At 40.1% G+C, this 17,852-nt stretch overlaps 1 protein-coding gene across 1 annotated transcript in view; it reads right to left on the minus strand.

The window, feature by feature from the left end:
• Window positions 1-17,228, minus strand: part of phf21ab (PHD finger protein 21Ab) — a 36,818-nt gene extending 19,590 nt beyond the window's left edge. The window contains exons 1-8 of the mRNA XM_080737195.1: window positions 17,048-17,228; window positions 15,022-15,061; window positions 12,539-12,590; window positions 10,296-10,394; window positions 8,133-8,165; window positions 7,755-7,820; window positions 2,602-2,754; window positions 1,323-1,559 (exon numbers count right to left, since the gene is read on the minus strand). Of these exons, the coding sequence (XP_080593321.1) occupies window positions 1,323-1,559; window positions 2,602-2,754; window positions 7,755-7,820; window positions 8,133-8,165; window positions 10,296-10,394; window positions 12,539-12,580 (630 nt within the window). The 5' untranslated portion in view covers window positions 12,581-12,590; window positions 15,022-15,061; window positions 17,048-17,228. The remainder of the gene's footprint in view (window positions 1-1,322; window positions 1,560-2,601; window positions 2,755-7,754; window positions 7,821-8,132; window positions 8,166-10,295; window positions 10,395-12,538; window positions 12,591-15,021; window positions 15,062-17,047) is intronic.
• Window positions 17,229-17,852: the final 624 nt, after the last annotated feature.

Here is a 17,852-nt window from a genome sequence, read left to right on the forward strand (position 1 = left end):
AGTGAAAACAGCAGATCTAAAAGCACACAACGCCTCGCGATGCAAGGCGTTGTGTGCTTGTAGATCGGCTGTTTTCACTAGTTTAAATACATTTTTAAAATGATAAATGCAGAACAAACTGTTTTGGACATACAAGATTTTCACCCGACAACGACGATATCTGAACTGTCGCTGGAGTAGTGGGAACGCCACCATAGCCCCCTGCAATGTTGTGGGCCTCGGCTTGGTACCCTAGACATAATTTGGCCCTTGGGGAAAACTAATTGGGGAACCCTGATATACTGTATCTACTAGCGGAGGAGTAGAGTAGACTGGGATTAAGCTAAAACATCTCCGAGCGGGAAACTCTTGGTTGGTACAACTTGGTAGAAAGGCCACCACACACAGCTCTGGCACACAAAAAAACACACACACACACACACACACACACACACACACACACACACACACACACACACACACACACACACACACACACACACACACACACACACACACACACACACACACACACACACACACACACACACACACACACACACACACACACACACACACACACATCTAGACTATACTGGGAACTTCTTTACTACAGGACTGGTTCTCAGCTCCGGTCCTTGGGGACCCCTGGTTATGCCTGTTTGCTATGTTACTGGGATGACTTTGTTCTGCAGTGCTAGGGATCCCTGAACACTAGCTGTTCTATTAAAATATCCTATCCCTCAACTGACATCTGTCCAAAAGGTTGCCAAAAGAAAACATAATCTAAAATCAAGGGTCTTCAACAGGGGGTCCGGGACCCCTAGGGGGTCCTCAGAGTTACTACAGGGGGTCCTCAATCTTTGTGAGATAGAAACTTTTTTTCCCCTGAGAACTTTAGCCAAAAATAGCAGAACTACAAGCGCATAACGAGAACTACAAGCACAACGAGGAGTTGTGAGCTTGTAGATCGGCTATTTAAGGCAAAGGGGTTTAGTGTAGAGGGGGAAAAGTACAGAGTGAAAGGTCAAGTTTATTAAGTATTGACGGCTCAAGTGGTTAAATATCTGAAAACACAAATTGACATGAATCCAAAATACACTGATGATGTGCTGTCAAACGATGAAACAATATGGAATCTATGAACAGGTTGTGGGGGTCCCTGCTTCATCTCTCTCTCAACTAAGGGGTCCTTGGCCTGAAAACGTTGAAGACCCCTGATCTAAATCCATAATCATAGAGGTCTGTTTGAATTATGCTTGATTGCATCAGTCGGAGCTGAGAAGAGGATGACAGATGACTGGACGGTGAGGAGGAGTAAGTATAAAGTGGGCAAAGCTTACCACCACAGCGTTCTTGGACACAGACAGCCTAACAGGCTCTGAGCCCTGATTGGCTAGCCTGCCAGCCACCTGTAGGTTGATTGGTGTGCTCTGCGAATCCGGCTTGGCGGCGGTGATGGCGGTGGTAACCATGGTGACAGTTGCCGGGCGCTGCGGCAGTACGGACGCAGGCGCGGTGGCCGCTTTCAGCACCAGAGGTAGAGTCTTGGTGGTCAGCACAGGAGTGACCGTCAATGTCTGTTCAGGGATCAGATGAAATGTCAAAGTCAATACAATCGACTAAGCCGTGAGACAATTTCACAGCAATCTTGGTTGATGTGACAATAAACCCCTTCATCTGAACAGCACATTTAACTCTTTTACTGCTAAAGGAGCGCTCGTTTTTTTTCACGTGTCCCCGGCGCCATAACGAGCGTTCGTTCTTTTCCCCGCCACAGCCTGTCTGAGCAGATGAGGGGTGGCACGGGTGTGTACAGTAGCAGCAGTTCCTGTAACGTTCGTCTGTGTTCTTCAGCGCACAAACAATAATGGCGGCGGGATCACTTCTTTGGTGGTTTTCTCAGCCTGGATCTACTTTCTCTATTTCTATGTCTGAAAACTGACCGAGGGGGAGGAGGAGCCTCTCGTTCCGTACTGTTGTGGATTTTTTCACTGCTCCGTGAGCGATGCAGCTTTATTTTTTACATAAGACCGCGATAGGAAATAATGGATGGCTATTTCTCTATAAATTTGCAAAGGTAAGCTACTTTGATGGCCGTGAGCAGACTGTAAACAACCTAAATGGCGGCAAAAGAGTTAACATAAAGGCAGTTTAAAGTGTTTTACCCAAGGCATAAAAAGGCATTTAAAGTCAAGAAAGAGATAGGCATATCAAAATGTTCTAGCAAAAGGTGTGTATTTAAGAACAGGAAATAGGAAATGGATGTGGGCTATATGGGGAGTTGCATCATGATCCAAGTGGAAAAAAGGTTGATTTATAGGCCAGAACATGAAGCACCACCATGAGGCCGATTTGAAGAATTTGCGGGTATGTTCTTCCTTGGCTTACAGGCAGTGCCTGAAGTTTCATGTCAATCAGTCCTGCAATGCCAGAGATTATCTTCTCACAGACAGAGACACGGATGGACGGACGGACGGACGGACGGACAGACAGACAGACAGGGGAATAATCACTAGAAAGATAAAGATCATCTATAGATGTAGCTGTGTGTGTGTGTGTGTGTGTGTGTGTGTGTGTGTGTGTGTGTGTGTGTGTGTGTGTGTGTGTGTGTGTGTTGACCTGTTGAAGGACCCCCTGCGGGGTGGTCTGGCTGGGGATGTTCTGCAGTAGGATAGGCTGCTTGTCGACCCCTGCTGGAGAACTCTGAACCTGCAACTTTTCTGGTTCCTGCTTCACCATCAACTCCTTCCTCAACTGTTCCACTACCTTTTTCTGGAGAGGAGACAAGTTAAGGTAAAGGTTAAGAACATGTAGAAGGATGAGAATAAGCATTCTTCATGAAGAACAAGACAAACTAGGTGGTGCGATCATCAAAAGAGGTGAGCTTCCCTCACCTCTGGGATATATGCAAGAAGCAAGGCGTAGCCAAGGACACTCACTACCCCAACTCAGCCACAATCTGTTCAGGGTTCTACCGTGGCCACGGCCAGGCAAGCGCAGAGCAGCTTGACTATGATTGCCCTCCACTGATGCTCCCCACTGGCACTATAATTACACTTACATGTTTCATATCTACTGCAAAGTGAAGTAGATAAGTGAAGTCTTTGACCTAAGAGCCTGTGATTCTAGGGTGTGCTGCTATTTACAGTATAAATGCTGCTGCAAATGTTTCTACTAACACAAGAAGCATTCAAGCATCTCTACCTCATTTTCTATTTTGTCCATACACCTTACGGCTTATGTATACATTGTGCCTTCTTGTTGTTATCCAACGTTGTTTCCCTTGTTTTGTTCTCTATTCTTTACCCATATAACTCTTTCCTTGAAACTGCAAAATGTTGGGAGCTTGTCTAAAAGAATATTCCACCCACTCTTGTTAACTTTAAATATAATTGGGGATCCTGCAGTATGTATTATGCGTTACCACAGCAACATATCATCAAAATGTAAAAGTTTTAAAAGGTGCTCATATTCTTTCTCTCTCCCCGTCAGGCCACACACACACGTCAGAAAAATGATATTTGCAACCCAGAATCAACAGATGAAGTCTTTGTGTTGCTTGGCAACAACACTGGATTCTCAAGCAGACACTCAATGCTCTGCTCAGAATTAAATGCACAGTTCTCAATAATCATTAACCTGTCTATTATTATATTGACCTGGTAATAATCTGCTCAATAATCCTGCATATACAATACTGACCTGCAACAATTTAGTTATTTTCTCTATAGAGGGTATGCACGTGACATCATCATCATCATCATACCCAGAAGTTATGCGGGAACACCTACTAAGTGGCAAAAAACTACTTTCTGGCCTTGACAGCTCATACATCAAAACAGAAAAGTCCTATCTGATTGTATTAAACAACGTTAAACGATGCTAAACTCACTTTGCCATTCACTTTATGCATGCGCATACCCTCTAATCAATGGTCATATGTTATGCTAGCAATAGTGACAAAACAACAACTATAAATTAATTTGAACACAGCTGCTACTATCTAAGACAGGTGGCACAGTGCAGCTGTTTAAATTCCTTCAGACTTTTATTATGCATGTCCTTGAAACCTCTATCTGCTCAGTCATTGTACGATCAGTTACAATGACTGATCTGATCTCTCCAACTGTAAACCAACAGAATGACCCAGGACATCAGGAGCAATCTATAAATGCACTCCAACAACGGGTACCACAAGTTTGCATAACCAGGTGAGAATGCATTCCCAACGGGCGTCATTATCCCAACAGCCATCGGCATAGTCTAGAAAAAGTTACCATTTATTATCTTTTTAATTTGTTAAATCCTCTAAAAGCTACACACCAACCAGACTCACTACAAGACACAATACTGTCCAATTAAAAACATAGACTATTATATCAATGTAATTTTTACTATCTAGAACAGCATTTGTCTGTATACATACATCTCACATCATTGTCAAATCAAATCAAGTTTCTAAAGCATTTTTAAAAACAACTGCTGTTGAACCAAAGTGCTGTACAGAACAATATAAACAATGAGACATACACAAATGGACATGAATAAAAAACTCAAATTATTATTAAAAAATCAAACCTCGGTTCGAAGTGGAGCGGTGAATCTGTGTGTGTGTGTGTGTGTGTGTGTGTGTGTGTGTGTGTGTGTGTGTGTGTGTGTGTGTGTGTGTGTTGTGCCTGCACAACAGCGCCCCTCCTTTAACTTGTGTGGCCACTCAAGGTATTGCCAAGCTACAGACATACCCAGCCAGCCAGCCAGCCAGCCAGCCAGCCACATAGCCAGCCAGCCACAGACATACCTGTCTATTGGGAGCGCTTTCACCGCTCCAAAAACAATACATTCAACCAAATCAACCATACAAGGGGGATTCAAAGGCTTGTGAATAAAAGAGTCTGAGCCAGGACTTAAAAGATTCAACATAATACACAATGTCCACATGGATGATGTCACAAAACAAAATTCAAGAAGAATGTTAAAGTTGGATTGTAAAATGGATAATCTATACTAGGGTTGTCAAGATCCAGAAGTGCGGTGCCTTTTATTTCATCAATTGTCCTGTGAAGTTTGGCCAATGCCAAGTTGTGTGGTACAGACATACGGACGTACAAACACACAAAGTAAGATGTAGGAGCGGTTAGCAGTTAGCACTGCTCAAAACCTATAGTCTATACGATACCTATTTCGATACCATGGCAAAAATAAGTCCTAGATACACAAAAGAGCATCATCTTTTTTTTATTAGAAACTTAACACTGAACACAACCCAATTGTATGAAATAAACGGTGCTTCTATTATTTCTTTTTTCTCTAATGTTCTTTGCCTTAAAGTGTAAACAAAGTAATACAGTGGTCTCAGGGGGATTCCCCCATAAATACATTACATTTGATAGTATAATTCCTAAATTGCCTTGGGCTCTGCACAGGGCCCACTCTAAAATAGGGCCCGGTTATATTGCATTTATTGTGGCAACTGCCTCTTAAAAGCTCTCATTTGTAAATGTGAAATAATGTACCTACGAGAACTGTGATGCATTGTTTACTTGAAAGTCTGTTTTTTCAGTATGTAACACTGTCATGATGGAGTGCATAAATTGATCGTGCACAGGACAGTTTAAGCTCATCAGCACATTACAGCACCATAAGCCACTTAGTTTTCATTCATTCCAATGCACTTCTTAAATGATATTAATACAACATTACCCAAGTCTTTGAAGAGATCTGGGTGTGTGCCAACTTTTACAGATCTGCTTTTGCTAATCTTCTGCCTTCCACCTCATAGTCAGAATATTGCCAAAAATCAGTCCTACAGTACTTTGTTATTTTTGGACTAACGTTAGGTCCATGACTAATAAATCTATTCATAATAAATCACTTCTCGCTGGTTGTGTTGACATCCATTCGTGCATGCATAATGCAGCTGCAGCGATGCTCTGTGTGCCTCTGGCTATGCCTCCAGTAACAGTCACAGAGATATAGCCTAGCCAGCCACAGGTCTGGGATCAATTAATTTACCAAGTTGTGGATGCATTTTTGTTTTGCTGAAGTAATTTCAATACTATAACAGCGACAGTATTGTGGTATCAAAAAAGTATCAATACTTCACAACATTACATGCACAAGTAAAACCATACATGAATTTAAATCTATTTTTAAGTGAATTAACATTAATTGTTCTTGTGACATTGGTTTTGTACATAAAAATATTCGTCAACATTGATTGCATCACACTAGTCAGCCAGTTTGTCAATGCGTGGATGATTCCATCATGATTATTCTTGCACCACTGAACACCACATTGTGATTTACATGGCTTTGTTCACATAAGTTACTATGCATTGCACATCGTAGTAACTTATTGTTAGCTAAAGCTGGCCTTACACCTGCTGACTTTCAAATGATTTCACGGTCACGTCACAGTCGAGTCGTGATAGAATCAAGACGAGTCAAGGCGCGCTCCCGCCATTCAGCCGTTACTCAATCATTAGGTATGAGGTGGTAGTTTGACCCCAATTTTACCCCGACATGAGACTCAAACAGATTTGATATTCTCGCGAGTTGCAAGTCAATTCTTTAGAGGCATCTCACATCTAAAGACTGGAATCTTTGAAAAAAAAAAAAAAAGTCTTTGAAAAATATTTTTAAAATCTCAGTGTGAGAGGGTAATCTTTTAGAAATCTTTCCAAAATCTTGTCAAAGTCTTGTAGTATATGGGAGGCTTAAAGATTGGACAGGGAAGTCATCAGTGTGAGAGGGTAATCTTTTAGAAATCTTTCCAAAATCTTGTCAAAGTCTTGTAGTATATGGGAGGCTTAAAGATTGGACAGGGAAGCCACACCATTAATAGACTGAATCTTGTTTTTTCTGTTTCAATATATAGGTTGTTGTGTTACTCAGATGGACAAATTGGCCCATTTCAACCAATAGTCTTCAGTATATTTAAAACAATAGTCAATATGACAAACTCTCATTGGCTTATTTCAAAACAATATCCTTCTACAGTCTCTTTCCCTCCTTCGACTCTTCCTTATGTCTAGTCTATATTCTGGTATCTCACTTGATTCCTTCCACGTTTCCAAGATCACACGAATATTGTCTGTCCAACATGAACTCACATGTTCTCCTTTCTATTGGTTGATTGCGACCGTAGGTCGCAGTTTACTGTCAGAACCGTCACATCTTGACCATATCTGTCTGGACGGATAACGCCTGACACTGTGGTTCCCCTGACACATCACTGTGACATCACATGAGATCCCTGATGTTATCAATATTAAGCCCATGCATATCTCACAGGACTTCACATGGGAATGTCCATATATGGAGGAAGACAGCCCATATCTGTGTGGCTGGTTCAGACAGAGGGATCTCCATGTATGGGCATAAAAGGGATTGTATGTATGATGTCAGATGTGATAGACGTCATAGGATTATCACATAACGAGTAAGCATGTTTGGGGTCTCACAGCATATCTCCATATACAGTACATGGATCTCCATATATGGGTAACTGGTCCAATATACATCACTGGCCAGACGGCCAAGACATGAGGCGTCTTACTAATTATAATACTGCCAGTAGGAATTGATGATTATAATAATCTACTGTTGGACTTAATGAACCGCTCATCTACGTGTGTCTGTGTGATTCATCATATACCTGTACTCCACACAGCAGGATGTAGAGTACAGTGCTGCCCCAGCAGTAGCATAACACTGAAGTGTGATGATATACAGTAATAATTATGTAAAATGAGTTTGTATATTAAACGTACCTGTTTCTCACTGAGAGCTGTGATCTTGGCCTGTAGTTCATGGAGCTGTTTTTTTAAATCAGCATTCTGAAAAACCACACAGAGAACAAAATGCTTGATACTGCATTAACAATCTGCTCCAACACCATCAGTCAGTTCAACACCATCAGCCTGCTTCAACACTAAACATGAACAGTCAGCTTCAACGTCAACAATCGGGGTTCAAACTGACTGCTTCATCAAGTTTCCTTCAATGCAAATATTAGCAGGTCTGCTGCAACACCAAAGTCTGCTTCAGCACTACGCCGCACACGCACACATACACACAGTCAGGGTGCAGTTCAAATATAATTATTTTTGGGTGTTTGTAAGTGCCATCGGTGGGACAGAGCAGCTTACCTGAGGGTCCTGTTTCATCTGGGCAACCAGTTTCTGGGAGAAACACAGGAAGAAAATAATTAAGAAACACCTCTTCCATAGTGACACTTAGTGGCTGAAACTGGTAGTGTTATAAAACAAATTGCAATAACATTGTATGAACATAAGATACAGCATGTCATAGAGTGTTACATAAACTAACATCGAAAGAAATATATAAATGATTATAAGCATAACAAATTGTAAACTAGAAAGAAAGTGTGGATGCCGATTTTGCATTTTCCCATTCAAGTCAATGGGGATAATTAATTCAGCAATACATTATTTCAACAACAACGTATCTCTTAGCAAAATGCAAGCAGACAATTCCTGAGGAAGCTGGTCGATTTGACACTCGAGTGTCAGTAGTCCGTCAAACGTTTGGAGTTACTCTATAAAGAATCAAGTAGCCTACTACAGTCTGGTTGCTAGGGCATCCACACTAATAGCATAAAACAGTATTACTTTTTTGATTGAATAATTAAAAAGAGCATTTAAAACATGCCTTTTTTTACATCGTGATTTTTTTATCAATTAAGTTTGATCTCCGGCACAACAAATAGCAGAAATAGACGATAAAATCGTATTTTCAGTATTTTTGAAATTCTATTACTTTATTAAAATCGATTATTTTTCATAATTGATTGATTAATTTTTGCACCCCTAAATGAGGTTGGGAGTATGTTTAGTTTAGATGTAAAGTTAACCCGGGTGTATTTGATATTTAATCTGTTCTGTGTTACATGCTGGCTGTGTACTTGGCACTGAGTGAGCAGGTGCAGGTGTAAAGGATTTGTCACACAGGGAGAGAGAACACCTGCGTTCTCCATTGGATGTGCAGGGTTGCACTGTGCTCCTCGTGTGAATAGACTTGTTTAAAAAAGTTTTACACATTTCATCTCTCGACGTGGGATTTCTTTTAGGCAGGACAATGATACACAATCTTGGGGGTGGGGGTCCCCACGTAAATGATTTTGAGTTAGAAACCAAATGCCATTTTGTACACTGTTAAAATAACACTTTTTTACTATGTACATTGGGGTTCCGTCCGTGCTCTGACATCACACTTTGACATCACTGTGATGTCAGGGGAACCACACTAACAGAATCCCTTTTATGCCCATATATGGAGATCCCTGTTGTCATCAGTATTAAGCCCATACCTAACATAATCCATATATGGCCAAGACAGATGGCCAAGACAGCCCATATCTGTGTGGCTGGTTCTACAGACAGGCATCTCCATCTATGGGCATACAAGGGATTGTATATATGACTTTCACATAATGAATAACTGAGTAAGTTTGGGCTCTCACAGCATATCTCCAGATACAGTGTGACCCGATTTTTACCCCGACATGAGACTCAGATTCTGTTCCGAGAATATCAAACAGATTTGATATTCTCGCAAGTTGCAAGTCAAATAAATCTTTAGAGGCATCTCACATCTAAAGACGAAGTCTTTGAAAAGTATTTTTAAAATTTCAGTGTGAGAGGGTAGTCTTTTAGAAATCTTTCCAAAATCTTGTCAAAGTCTTGTAGTGTATGGGAGGCTTAAAGATTATCTCCATATATGAGTACCAGGGGTCTATATGGGTAACTGGTCCGATATACATCACAGGCCAGATGGCCAAGACATGGCCCTGAGGTGTCTTACTAGTTTAATACTCTGTCTAAAGACAAGATTGTACACAGAAAATAGCCTCCATTATCACTGTGGGACAGAGTCATATGACAAAGAATATCATGCTTAACTCCACACTGGAAAATCTAAACCAGTTTCAAATTATTTTACAGAACAACTCATCCGTGCAATGCGTGTATGAGCAAATAAAAAAAAAGATCTACAAGCTGCCAACATCAGCTACTTATGCATGGTTGGCTTGTAGATCTGCTCTATTTTGTAAGCGATGCCGTTGTACTACAGAGTATAAAATAACAACTGCAACTGATAGAATGAGCACTCACTGTATACAGTTCTTCTGAAAAGGCAGATCGTGGAGAGGTTTTATTTGTTCAAGATCTAATATCGACCTCTCATTGAAAATCAATTACTAGGTGCGTCCGTCAGCCACTTCCTGTGTGAACATCCCTTTAAGTGTCTTGCTCAAAAGAAATCTTGGCTGATGAGGGTGTATGTTGTACCTGATGGATCTGGATCTCCACCTTCAGAGCGTCCTGTAGTGTCTGCAGCTCCATCATCGAGCCGCTCAGTCTGCTAGCCAGTCTGGGGAAACGATCTGCCTGCATAGATACACACAATTCATATAAATATCCACATAAGTAAATATAAGTATCTAGGAAAGAGAAAGGTAAGCGACATGGGTTGGGACATGTATTTGTTTCATTTATTTTCCACACATAAGTACATTTGTATATAACAGGAATTTCTCTTCTGCATCAAACCCAACCCAACGATTGGTGCAGCACCCATGCACCAACTCCAGATCTAACCGTCTCCAATTCTCACAGCACCAGCAGCGCTGCTCTGAAATCTTGAGCAGACGTAAACAATAATGGCGGCGGGATCACTTTTCTGACTTTTCTTTTTCAGCCCTGTTTCTCTATTTCTATGTCTACAACTGGTTCAGGGGTGATAGTGCATGCACAAATCCACTCTAGCCCAGGTGCTGGACAAACGGCAATACAAGAAAAAGATAGAGTCCGCAACACTGGTAATACTCAGCTCTGCTTTATTGCTTCTGCTGAAGCAATAAAGCAGAGCTGAGTATTACCAGTGTTGCGGACTCTATCTTTTTCCTACAACTGGTTCAGCCCTGGATCTAGTTTCTCTATTTCTATGTCTACAACTGGTTCAGCCCTGGATCTAGTTTCTCTATTTCTATGTCTACAACTGGTTCAGCCCTGGATCTAGTTTCTCTATTTCTATGTCTACAACTGGTTCAGCCCTGGATCTAGTTTCTCTATTTCTATGTCTACAACTGGTTCAGCCCTGGATCTAGTTTCTCTATTTCTATCTCTACAACTGGTTCAGCCCTGGATCTAGTTTCTCTATTTCTATCTCTACAACTGGTTCAGCCCTGGATCTAGTTTCTCTATTTCTATCTCTACAACTGGTTCAGCCCTGGATCTAGTTTCTCTATTTCTATGTCTACAACTGGTTCAGCCCTGGATCTAGTTTCTCTATTTCTATGTCTACAACTGGTTCAGCCCTGGATCTAGTTTTTCTATTTCTATGTCTACAACTGGTGCAAACGAGGGACACACTTCATCTTCTCCCATAGTAATGGCTTCGGCCGTCCGGCTGGGTTTTTTCTCGCGACTCTATGAGAGATACGCCTGTCTTTTACAGAAGATTGCGGTTGGAAATAATGGATGGATAGTTTTCTATAATAGTTTTCTATAAAATCGGATCGCAAAGGTAAGCTACTTTGATGGCAGGGAAAAGACTATAAAACCTCCTTAATATCAGATGGCCGTCTGATACACGCCATAGTAATGCAGGGACTCAATTTCCCATGATCCATCGGGAGAAAGCGGAAGCAGGAAATCCCTTTTTCCCCGTTGAAAGCAATGGAATGATCTGCAGTAAAATGGCTTTATCTCGGAATCTGCTGATAGTACACAGCATGAGATAGACAGGAAACAGGGAGAGAGAGACAGGGAGTGGCAAAGATCATTGGTATCGGGATTCGAACTTACGACACGCTGTCAGGCATCAGAGCCTAAGTGGTATCTGCCTGGACCACTAGGCCAGTGGGCGCCCCAATAGACTTTCTTTCAGTAAGTCAGTCAGAATTTGTATCAGAAGTCAGTCAGAACTTCTATCGGTCACAGTCAGATAATCAGTCAATTAATCAGTCTAACACTCAGCCAGACAGTCAGTCGTTCTCCCCATCTGTACTCAGAAATACAAGGTCACACTAGGTCACAGTCTCTCTGCTACCGAGCATTACTAAAGAAACACACACACACATACCTGTACACAGCTATGCATTTACCACAAAAATAGTGTTCTACAAGACACGGTACACAATGTACTCCACACAAAAATAACTTGTTGTGTAACTTCTATTGAATGGACATCTGTAATTATTTAAACTATAATGTAGTTGTAATACTGTAATACTCTACATGAAGTATTTAACAGGCTTAAATCTATTATTTACAAGTTCTCCTATGCAGTTTATTGACATAAATAACTAACACACCTTTGTCTGTTATAAGAGAACAAGTGCAGATCTTGATGGGATGCATGAAGACTTGGAAAAACACAAGGTCAAGACTTTTACTGGTTGAGTGAAACATTAGCTGTTATTTAATGACTATCAAGAATTCTTCTTGTGTAATGCAGACTATATAAAACAAAATATGTATACAAACAATTAATAAAAATTAAAATAATGTAATGATCTTATATAATTTACCTTAACACCGTCTCCAGTGGGAACAGCATCCAACTGAAGCATTAAAGAGCCGCTATTAAACAAAAGAAAAAGCGGTTAATTCACATTCTTCAGGTTACATTGCAGGTTAAAAGGTTGCAAACTACTTCAATGTCAGTCTGATTTTATTTTTTACTTTACCATTTTAAATCTAACCAGACCTTTGACGTTATTTCTAGGAAATAACTAGGCACTGGAAACAGGTTAGTAGCTGAGATCAAAAGAATAACAAATAAAACGGATGTATCAACTGCTTTACAATGTCAATAAAGTTAGTTGAAGCAGACGGCACACTGGAATGGAAACTAGATGTGTCACTATCTTTACTGTATTTCTGACATTGTTACAATTATCTAAATCGGCAGAGCGAGATAACGGATATAAAGCTTATGGGTGGTAGTTTTTTTGTATATTTAGCACACTCAAAGGCAGGTTTATTCAACCCTTGTCCTCCACATCTCCAAAATAGCATATTTTCTATTCTACCAGTAAATTAATTGCATTCACCTGATGACCTTGTCATTCTAGTTGTCTAAACAGGGACATTGGACAGCAGGTAAATGCAATTATCTACCCGGTAAGGTAGAAAACCAGCAGTACGGGGTGTACCCAAGGACCAGAGGTTAAATACCTTGTTCTAAGGAACTCAAATACAACCAAATACTGTCTGAAGTGAATCTCTTTCTTGGATAACCAGTTTCAGTGAATGCAAAACTTGCACTACCGGTACCTACCTACTATTACTACTACATAGATATTGATATCATAATAATAAATGCATATATTGAACTACAATGAATATTGATAATCCTTCTTGGAGAATCCGTTCCATCCATCTGGGCTGATTATAGTTATGGTTGATTATGTGGTTACGATCACAAATATGCAGGGTTGAAAGGGAAATAAGAAAATCACCTTGAAATCCAAGATACCTGATCAGGTAAGGGGCAAAATATTTTTGGCCGGACAAAAATAAAAATATTAAAGAACAAAATAAAAACAATGAACCATACTTTTTGAATCTTAATTTGGAGGGGATGAGTTATTCACATTTCCATGTTCAACTTATCTTGGTTGTAAACTACACGTTTAGAGGTAACTTCTGGTATTAAAAGAACCGGTAAGACTTTTATTAAGGCTAGGTCTATAATGCGTTATAACCACATTTAAAATGCATTATCGTGCACTTATAAAAGCATTACAATATTTGCTCTAAATGTTCATAACTGCATAATAATAACACATATAACAAGGTTTATGGGGTGTTATAACGTATAATAATATCATTTATAAGTGCTGGACATGCATTATAAACTCAGTGGAACAGCACAGCACATTATAACTACCATGTTACACTTTACTTAAAGGCCGGGTCTATAATGCATTATAATCACATTTGTAATCCATTATAATGCACTTATAAGTCTTCATAACACTCATTATAACACCTTATAGCAAACAAACTTTATAACTGACTAAGTTATGGGAGTTATGTGCTCTCCTAAGTTCCAATGAACTTATAATGCATTATGACCAGCACATATGCATTATGAACATTGTTATAAGTTGTCATATATGATTATAAACATTTATAACGAGTGTTATAATGCATTTAAAGCACATTATCGCAGACTCGACCTTTAAGTAAAGCGTTACTGTCCTGGTAGGATAGAAAACTAGAAGTACTTGGGTCACCTGAGGAGCACAGATGGTGACCAGTGGTCTAACATAATAATCGGTAATAACTTAACCCATTTAGGCCTAACATTATTGAATGCTTTAACCAGTGAAAAATAGCAGATATACAAGCTCACAGCGCGGCACCGAGTGCCGCGCTGCGAGCTTGTAGATCTGCTATTTTTGAAAAAGTCGTGAAAATGTGTGCAAATCTTTGAATATATGTATTTTCAAAGCGAACGTTTGTAACTCAACTTTGCTTCTGGGGGGTCCCTGGAACTAGATATTTTGAGATGGGGGTCCGTGGCCAAATAGATATCAGTTTGGGGGTCCTTCACATGAAAAGGTTTGAGAACCACTGACATGGTAGTCTCTCAAGAACAGACTAACTGAGCTCCATTTAAATGAAAAGGACCTTTTCTTTGACGATGGCTGGCCAGATTGTTGACATACAAACATCGGTTTTTCAAAAAATCTTAGAAGGATTCAAAAGACACTTATGTAATCGGGTCAAAAATCTAATTTTCACGATTTTTCAAAAATAGCAGATCTACAAGCTTGCAGCGCGGCACTCGGTGCCGCGCTGTGAGCTTGTATATCTGTTGTTTTTCAATAGTTAAAGCATAAAATATTGCGTCATAATGTGTTCAGGCCTAAATGGGTTAAAAGTACCTCTATGGGTAACAATCTTATTGATATTAAATCTAGCCATGCCCTTTGACATTTAAACCCCAGAGCAAGTAGTTCCTTCTGTTTACCCCTCAAAAAGGAGTCATAGCAGAACTCACCGCTGGGCTGTGACTCTGGATTCCACCCCTCTGGGCTTCCCTGTAACATAAACAATCCAACACACAGAAAACAAGCTTGTTACAAATCTGGCCGCAACACATCATCTGCAAAAAGATTATGACCTAATAAAAACAATTAATAATAATAGGTATAATAATAATAATAATAAAGCACTTAAAATTAAGATGTACCAAGTACTTTAAAATGACAAAAGCTGTTGTTTCCTTGAATAAAAGGGGAAAAAAGAAAAAGAAAAGAAAAGAAAAAAAGAGCTAAGGTCAGATGTCACACATTTCCACAAACAATCTACTTTCCTGTCCTGCTAAAAGTGCTTGATTGTATTAGCACTGTTCCTTCGGCATTCTTATATCTGAGTTCAAACTCTTACAGCCAAAACATGTCAACTCTAAATGATACTCTAAGTTATCATCATCACAGAACATGAGACAGCAAGGAGTAAGCCCCTATCTCTGGGAGGGATGTAACTACTGAGGCAGAGAGAGAAAGAAGCCCACTGCCGTTTAGATCTCATGCAGAGAGACATCTGCCAAGTAAGTACAACAATAGAATGATGCTCAAATCCTAGATGAACAAACAATAACATGACTACTTTTCCAGTGGCCAGATATTACACCTGTGATCCATAGATTCAAGTTCATAGAATGAGCAAGTGACCAAAGCAGAAGAGAGACAGAAGATAAGAGGATGTAGGATTGTTTTCCCTTTTTACTACTTGAAAAAGGAACCAATGAAATTATCATCTCCTTTGTGTCAATTAACTAACTTTGTTTGGATTTGTGACTTTTTACTTAAAGTGGAGTCCAGTCTCCAACTGAAAGATTAAAGATATTTGGTATCACAGGCCTAAAACTGTAAAGGCTATAACTGCTGCAGATGAGTCAAAGCAAGTTCATTGATATACATGTATTGTATGTTTAAACTTGAAAATGAAAGTGAGGACAAACATTTTAAAATAGCAGTAGTATAGTAGTAACTGAAATGGTGGCGTCCTGTTTCAGAGTTAACGTTACTTAATTGAACTAATTGCCTGCAGCCAGGACAGGAGGATGTTAACTTGTCTAAATAAAGTTCCCCTGCAGGCCTGCGAAAAGGCACATAAACAGATAAAATAAAATGGTGGGTTTCAACATGAATGGAGAAAGTGCTTCTGGCGTCCAGGTTGTTTTAATTGTTTAAATAATATTTATATTATTTTAATACACGTTTTATAACCCTCTAACAGCCAACTATGGCCGTCTGGTCCAAAGCTTCCTCCTCATCTCGCTGTTTATAACAACTGCTTTATTTCAAACATAATGTTTACTGTTATTAACGGGACTATTAACTATTCTTCCAACTATAAACTCTTTGCTTTATTACCCTCAAATATTAGCCATCCCTCCCCCAGGTGAGCCCGAAACAAAAACACACACACGCACGCACGCACACACACACAAATATCCAAAGAGAACAAGTGTCATAATGTTAGCTTAGCTTAACGGCATTTAGCACGCTAATGCTAGCCAGCTAGCCAGTCAGACCATTCGCTCCCATTATAAATTAGCTTCACGGGGCTAATGCTGCTAGAAACCCCACTGACAACTGTGTATCCTGATGGAAATTATAACCTTTTAAAGATAAATAATAATAATGCAATTGGAGCGTCTATTAAAAATAACAATAAATTACAATGTCATTTTTGTGACCGACTTTGATAACAGTGATCATTTTATAAACAATGATCCCCGGCCAACATGATGTGGCTCTAAGTTAAGAGTCGGCCCTCCTCCACTAGAATAAAAACCCAACTCCTAGAATAAAAAACTGACCAGGGAAAAAATAACATCCCCTCCCTGTTTGTTGTCCACCTGTAACTAAATACTGTTACAACACACGGGCGACCATAAAGACGTCAAGACGAGCAAAGTTTCAGCAAAGACAAGAAACAAGAGATGAAAGTTGTGATAATAATAAAATAAAAAAAGGAGCCCCAATGTGGACTTACTCTCCTCTCTACTCACTTACAGCAGCCCTCTGCTCTCCTCCTCTTCTCCTCAGAATAAAATAAATAAATATTCTACTAAACAACCCCAACAATCCGCGGTGTTAGAACATCCCAGAACAGCTCGGTCAGGCTCCCGGCTCTGCGGCGAGGCGGATCCGTGTTATTTTATATTTAGTTTAAATATGATTTTGTCCAAAAAAGAGAAAAAACTAAAAAGGTAGAAAACAAGAAGAACTCTTCTTCAATCTCATTCACCACAGCCTGAGAGCAGCTCTGATCACTGCGCTCCACAGGAGCTAGAAGAAGAAGGGGGGGAAGGAAAAAACTACTTGTAAATGGGACCGAGTGGTCGTTTTGTAACGCCGAACCGTTCGAGAAATTGTTGTTTTGCTGTTAAAGTTCGTTAAATTCGGCCGATCGGCGTCGCGGGGCGCAAGGAAAACGTGTTGGGAAAGAGGACTATTTTTTGTGTCGGTGCGGCGAATTTATTTCACTTTGCCTAAGGAACAGTGGTACTGCGGTTCCCATTGCCTAGGGAAAACACCCGGATGTAAACTCACTCCAACTCACATGGAGAGAAAAGAGCAAGTAACACTCCTCTCTCCTTCTACCCGTACTTTACGAGTTCAATGCACTAGAACAGTGGTAGTCAAACTTCTTCACGTCAAGGACCCCCAAATTGACACTTACTAGCCCGCGGACCCCCCACCATTTGAGAAGATATGCCAGGGATCCTCATATAAGAGAAGATTTTTTTATTGCTCTAGCAGTGATTTTCAACCATTTTAATCTCGTGGACCCCCAGTTTGACACGCATTTATGCTA

The sequence above is a fragment of the Nannobrachium achirus genome (genome assembly GCF_963921795.1).
Source record: "Nannobrachium achirus genome assembly, chromosome: 11".
Lineage (NCBI taxonomy): Eukaryota > Metazoa > Chordata > Actinopteri > Myctophiformes > Myctophidae > Nannobrachium > Nannobrachium achirus.